Source organism: Pinus tabuliformis, chromosome 2_2 (assembly GCF_031772625.1).
Source record: "Pinus tabuliformis cultivar Carrire ecotype Pingquan chromosome 2_2, CPIR1, whole genome shotgun sequence".
NCBI classification, from domain to species: domain Eukaryota; kingdom Viridiplantae; phylum Streptophyta; class Pinopsida; order Pinales; family Pinaceae; genus Pinus; species Pinus tabuliformis.
The window spans coordinates 599,564,440-599,571,163 of record NC_142300.1 but is presented as its reverse complement, the minus strand read 5'-3'; the positions used below and the strand labels follow the sequence as shown (position 1 = coordinate 599,571,163).

At 38.3% G+C, this 6,724-nt stretch overlaps 1 protein-coding gene across 1 annotated transcript; it reads left to right on the top strand.

Moving 5' to 3' along the window:
• Window positions 1–2,682: 2,682 nt before the first annotated feature.
• On the top strand, window positions 2,683–5,953 carry LOC149194082 (protein trichome berefringence-like 7). The gene is made up of 5 exons (XM_089407225.1): window positions 2,683–3,378; window positions 3,532–3,607; window positions 3,913–4,069; window positions 4,417–4,550; window positions 5,072–5,953. The coding sequence occupies exons 3-5, from the start codon at window positions 3,989–3,991 to the stop codon at window positions 5,346–5,348; spliced, it is 492 nt and encodes a 163-aa protein (XP_089263351.1). The 5' UTR covers window positions 2,683–3,378; window positions 3,532–3,607; window positions 3,913–3,988; the 3' UTR covers window positions 5,349–5,953.
• Window positions 5,954–6,724: the final 771 nt, after the last annotated feature.

Below are 6,724 nucleotides of genomic sequence, written 5' to 3'. Positions count from 1 at the left end.
TAAAAAGGAAAGCTGATGTATTAAATGTCTTTGACCAATTTAAAGTAATGGTAGAGAAAAGAACAGGCAAATCTCTTAAATGTCTAAGAACTGACAATGGTGGTGAGTTCACTTCTGTTGAATTTGAACAATACTGTAAGGATGAGGGCATTGTTAGACACAAAACTGTTGTTTATACTCCTCAGCAAAATGGTGTTGCTGAGCGTATGAATCGGACTCTTATGGAAAGAGCCAGAAGCATGATCAGCAATGCTAACTTGCAAAAGGAGTTGTGGGCAGAAACAATATCTACTGCTTGTTATTTAGTTAACAGGTCACCTTCAGTAGCAATTGATTGTAAAATTCCTGAAGAAGTCTGGACAGGTCAGTCTTGTGACTATTCTCATTTGAGGATATTTGGCTGTGATGCTTATTCTCTTATTCCGAAAAATCAGCGTTCAAAATTAGATCCAAAGTCGAAATGTTATGTCTTTGTTGGGTATGACTATGCAGTGAAAGGATATAGGTTGTGGGATCCTACATTGCGGAAGATAGTCATTAGTAGAGATGTAACATTTGATGAATCCTCTTTGTTAAAATCAAATGTTGAAAGAATTGAACAGGAACAGGTATCGCCGAGTCAACAAGTTCAGTTGGAGGCTAGATCTTTCGGTGATAGTCGAAAGGAAGGAGAGACTTCTGGAGACAAAGGTGTTGAAGACACAAAGGAAGCCGTTGAAGCTTCTGAACCAGTGCAAGTTTCTGAACCAGTTCAGCAACCAGTCGCTCTGAGAAGGTCTACAAGGGAAAGGAAAACTCCCAAAAGGTATGAAGATTCTGCTTCATCTGTTGCTTTGGTTACTGAAGATGGGGAACCTTCTTGTTATCAGGAAGCAGTAGATGATATAGATAGCGAGAAATGGAAAATGGCTATGGAAGAAGAAATGGACTCCTTAGCCAAGAACAATACCTGGGATCTTGTAGAGCTTCCTGAAGGGAGAAGTGTTGTTGGATGTAAATGGGTCTTCAAGCTGAAACGGAAAGTTGATGGTAGTATTGAAAGGTATAAGGCACAACTGGTAGCAAAAGGGTATTCTCAGATTGAAGGTATAGACTTTCATGAGATTTTTTCTCCAGTTGTAAAACTTGTTTCTATACGTACTGTGTTGGCACTAACTGCATTGCTTAATCTTGAGTTAGAACAATTAGATGTTAAAACAACTTTTCTACATGGTGATTTGAACGAAGAGATATATATGGAACAACCAGAAGGTTTTGTACGAGGTCGCAGCAGAAGATTAGTTTGCAAGCTCAGGAAATCATTGTATGGTCTGAGGCAGTCTCCTAGACAATGGTACAAGAAGTTTGATTCCTTCATGGTGAGCCAGAACTTTATAAGAAGTGAGTATGATCATTGTGTGTACTTCAAAAGTTTCAATGGCATATTCATTATCTTAGCTTTGTATGTTGACGATATGCTTATTGCAAGCAAAAGCATGGAAGAGATCAACAGGTTAAAGGCTCAACTCTCTAGGACGTTTGATATGAAGGATCTTGGAGCAGCAAAACATATCTTGGGTATGGAGATACACAGAGACAGGAAAAATGGTAAGCTTTGGTTGTCACAGCAGAAGTATGTGGAGAAGGTACTTGAAAAGTTCTCTATGAATAATGTGAAACCTGTTAATGTTCCTTTAGCTTCCCATTTTAAGCTTTCTTCGGTTTTGAGTCCTAGAGCTGATGAAGAAAAGCAGTATATGTCTCATGTACCATATGCAAACGTTGTAGGCAACTTAATGTATGCGATGGTATCTACAAGACCTGACATTTCACATGCAGTTGGAGTTGTCAGCAGGTTCATGGCAAATCCAGGTAAAGAACATTGGCAAGCAGTGAAATGGGTGCTTCGATATCTAAGAGGCACAAGTGACCATTGCATCGTCTTTAATGGTAGTGAAGGATCAGTCTGCGGATATGTAGATGCTGACTATGCAGGTGATTTGGACAAAAGAAGATCTACTACAGGTTATGTCTTTACTCTTGCAGGTGGAGCAATTAGTTGGATGTCAAAGCTTCAAGAAACGGTTGCATTGTCCACTACCGAAGCTGAATATATAGCTGCTTCAGATGCCAGTAAAGAAGCAATATGGTTAAAGGGTTTGCTTGATGAGATTGGAAGGACGCAAGATAAAGTGAATGTACTTTGTCACAGTCAAAGCGCTATTCACTTGGCTACAAACCCTGCCTATCATAGCAGAACCAAGCACATTGATGTAAGGTATCATTTTCTGAGACATGTGATCGATGGCGGAAAAGTAGCTCCTAAAAAGGTCCATACACGAGAAAATTGTGCAGACATATTCACAAAGCCAGTTACAGTAGAGAAGTTGCGGTGGTGTTTAGCTTCTCTTGGCTTGCAGGAAAGATGATGAATGGGAAAATTGTTGTCAAGGTGGAGTTTGTTAGTTTGACAACAAATTAGTAAATTTAGGTAAATGTAAATAGACAGTTTTGTAACGAATAATTACTTATGTAACGATAGTTGGTGATAAAACTATCATTTGCCCGTGAAATGAAAAGCATAGAGAATCATTGTTTAATAAAGTTCGATCCAAATTCAGTTTCGTATCTCTGGGTTATTCTGTTATGTTTTCTTCTCCTATTTTTCCTGCTGTTCTTTCTACATTTACTAGGTTGGCTATCACTTGGTTCTTGTCCCTGGACAGCATTAGTGATTATCCATCCTAAGTTTCCATTGGATCTTGTGCATCGACACCTATTATCAGACGCTGAAAGGCTGTTGTAAACCTACTGGTGCCTAGCCATAAATAAATATTTAACTTCGCAACAGCTACATAACGGCCTTGTTTTTTGAATTTGCTTCCAGATGAGGTGCCGACGATTATATAATTATTTCGTTTCGGCCTATGTCTCTATAACTAAACCACTGTCAACTGCCCTTGGAGCTCTCACTCTGCAGAATCATTTCGCTGAAAGGAATTATGGCTTTGGATCAGGAGGACTGCAAAAAAAAAGGGGCATCAGTGTTTTTGCTAATTAGTGGTCCTTCTTCTCTTCATCTATAGTATAATCATCACATGCCATCGATTTTTTCATCCTCAGTATCCTGGCGAGGGGTTTATTTCTTCTAGCCAACTCGATGCTGGAGTCAACCATGTCATTCAAGGGTATGGTTCAAACAACTGTGACATTTTCAGTGGGAAATGGGTTCCTGATAGTACATACCCTTTGTACACTGCCTCTGCCTGTCCTTTTGCAGAACTGGGTTTTCGTTGTCAAAACACTGGCCGGGATTCAGCTATCTTAAAAACGTTGCAGAGGTTTTCACAGGTATCCACAAGCAGCAACCATGAGTACCATGAAGTTTTGCAGAGAATGGTACCCACTTGACTCGTTCACTCTCATATTTCTTCAATTTTGTTTAAACTAGACATATAATGCATGCAGTAGCTGGGATCAGTATGCTGAAATGTAGCAATGGGCCGAAGTATTTTCTGTTTATATTTACAGCCTCTGACTGTATTTGTGTAGCAATAACATATTGTATCCAAAGGAAGACAGAGAAAACAAGATTCTCCTGTATGCCTGCCGAAACTGCGATCATCAGGTCAGTTATAAGACAAGCTTTTACCTTAGGCTATGGTGTGGCTTACCCAGACTTTAGAGGTTTGACATTAAATGAAATGTTGGTATTGATTTTTTTTTATTGCCTCTTCCCCTGTTTGGAGTGTTATTATGCAATTTAGCCAGCTTACGACATTCTAGAAAGATCTCATTGGAGACGCTGTGGGTGGGTTATCTATTCCCCCAAATTCGCCCCGCATGGGCTAGTCCAGTAGGGGCGAAACGCGGATTTAGGGATTTGAGTTTTGGTGGAATAAAATACTCAAACCTTTGTGGAATTTTGTGCAGGAGATTGCAAAAAACAATTGGGTGTACAGAAATGAGATTCGTCATGGCAGGTGAGCGCACACAGATTTTATAGGACATGGCTTCAGATCCCACACTTCCACACAGTAAAACCGTGCGATGTGTTGTGTGCAATCACGAGGAGGTTGTATTCTTCCAGGTCAGCCTGTTTAGCACGCACATATCTTCTTTCTTTGCCCTTTTATTCGAAGAGCTCAGAGATATTGCATGTTACAGAAACATCAAGTAGCCGATCTTCTAGTCATATTTCGTTGGTTGCTATCTAAATTCGAAGAGATTGAATATCTGTTTGTCATGGGTTGCAGCCCCTAGGTTGAGGTTAAAACATCTATTGTCTTTTCATCATCGTTTTCTAATTGCATATCTCATTACTACAATGGCATATTCATGACAAGAATTTTGTTCCATATTAATACTGTCCTTGTCTTGCTTCTGGCTTAGCCAGCGTTAACATAATGGAACTAGCTCTAGTGGTGTATTTGGCAGGATAAAGTTGTTATTGCTTCGCATACAGTGGCATATTCCACGGCGGGGATTTTGTTCCGCACTAATACTGTCCTCGGGGAAGATAAAGACTACCTGAAATGGAGATGGCAACCCTTGAGTTGTGATATACCGAGGTAAATCTAAATAACCTCATTGGCAGTTTTAGCTTTTTTTAACTATGCACCACATTGGAAGACCACAATATCATATGATCTATCTTGTTCCATCTTTTATCATGTTGTATATCGTCTATTCTAATTTGTTAGAAATTTTTTGGCTGTAACTACATATGAATTTACAGTCCAACGAATTTTGGGTGAACACTTCAGTCATCATTAGGGAGCAATAAAGAATATGACTTATGTTAAATACAGTTACAGCTAAAATATTTTCTAACAAATATATCTAATTTGTTAGAAATTTTTTGGCTGCATGAATTTACAGTCCAACGAATTTTGGGTGAACACTTCAGTCATCATTAGGGAGCAATAAAGAATATGACTTATGTTAAATACAGTTACAGCCAAAATATTTTCTAACAAATATATAAAACTGTGAAAGCCTATATTCCAAGCTATTCTGTTTTACTATTTTAATTTTATTTCACATATAATCAGGAGCTCTGGAGTCTTGACTAGACTTAGTGTGGATGCAGGTTTAATGCACCTGATATCCTAAGAAGATTGCAGGGTTTGCGTGTTGTGTTTGTTGGAGATTCCATGGCCAGAACACAATGGGAGTCTCTTATCTGCCTTCTAATGCAAGGTGTAGCTGATAGGCAGTCAGTTTATGAAGTAAATGGAAACAAAATTGCAAAGCGTATCACATATTTGGGTGTCCGGTTTAGTACATTTAACTTCACCATTGAGTACTGTAGACTCCAATTTGGAAGATTGACGAATGAGGAAACTTGTTGGAGCTACCATTCATAAGCACATTTTCAGGAAGGCTTGCAAACGATGTTGTGATGGGTGTCCGGTTTAGTACATTTAACTTCACCATTGAGTACTATAGACTCCAGTTTGGAAGATTGACGAATGAGGAAACTTGTTGGAGCTACCATTCATAAGCACATTTTCAGGAAGGCTTGCAAACGATGTTGTGATGGCCATGCCGTCTTTCATCTTTTGTTTTATTGCATGGTGTTTAATATTTGCCTTTTATATTGTTTAAAACACATTAACTATAAAAATTACAAAATATAAAACCAACAATAGAGAAAGTTGGATCAAGAGCCATCTTTGACAAAGTTGGTAACAATTATTCAGATTCTCCTTCACGTTGTTACCTCTCTATCTATTTGCTTTGGCCAATGTATTATACTTGTGCAATCTGAAATAGATTCTCCTTCACGTTGTTGCCTCTCTGTCTATTTGCTTTGCCCAGTGTATTATACTTGTGCAATTTGAAAGCTGAAATCTGGTGGAGCCATTTTTTGTTGCTTATTAAACTAGATGTTATTGGAGTAACTATCCATTTCACACAGGCTTGTGTCGAAATTTTTCTGAAGATATGTAACACTAATTCAATTTCACTAATGTCTGTGCGCTCTGCTTTTCTGAAGTATCTTGAAATCTACTTTCAAGTTTCAAGCTTTGGCATGTAACTATAATTTAATCTATTTCGAAGCCCTAAGGTTGTTTATAACAAGATACAAGGTCTCTACCAAGCAGCCCTTGATATGTAAGCTACATTGAGTGTTGTAAGAGTTACATTAAGCGTTGTAAGAGTTGCAAATAATTCTTGGTAAAGTATATTAAAATATGATTCTTAAGGTCTGTATTAAGCTTTTATTTTTTTAATCAATAAGCTTTTAATTGATCTCTGCAGACCTGTAAACCCTAACTTCACACGAGATTTTGAGGCTTGCACCTCTTCCAAAGAAGAACAATGCATTTACCAATTCAACATAGGGTAATAGTCTCCAGATTTTGAAGCTTGCACCTCTTCCAAAGAAGAACAATGCATTTACCAATTCAACATAGGGTAATAGTCTCCAGGCATGGACTTTACAACCCAGCCAATTTATTTTATAGTAGTCATTGGTGTGTGACTCACCAACTCTTTTGGTAACACCACAATACTATGACTTTTATAGCAGAGGGCTTGTTCCCCAACGTCACTACCAGCCTATAAGAGTCGATAAAAAATGTGACTCTATACAGTTTGCTGTGGACTGGGGAAACAAGCACCCAAACGAGGTAAGTTTTTCATAATAGTCTTGCCAAAATGTTTACTTTCTATAGATAAAACAACAAATTCAACTTGGTTTTTTTTGCAGGTAATGGAGATTCTAAAGGCAGTGAAA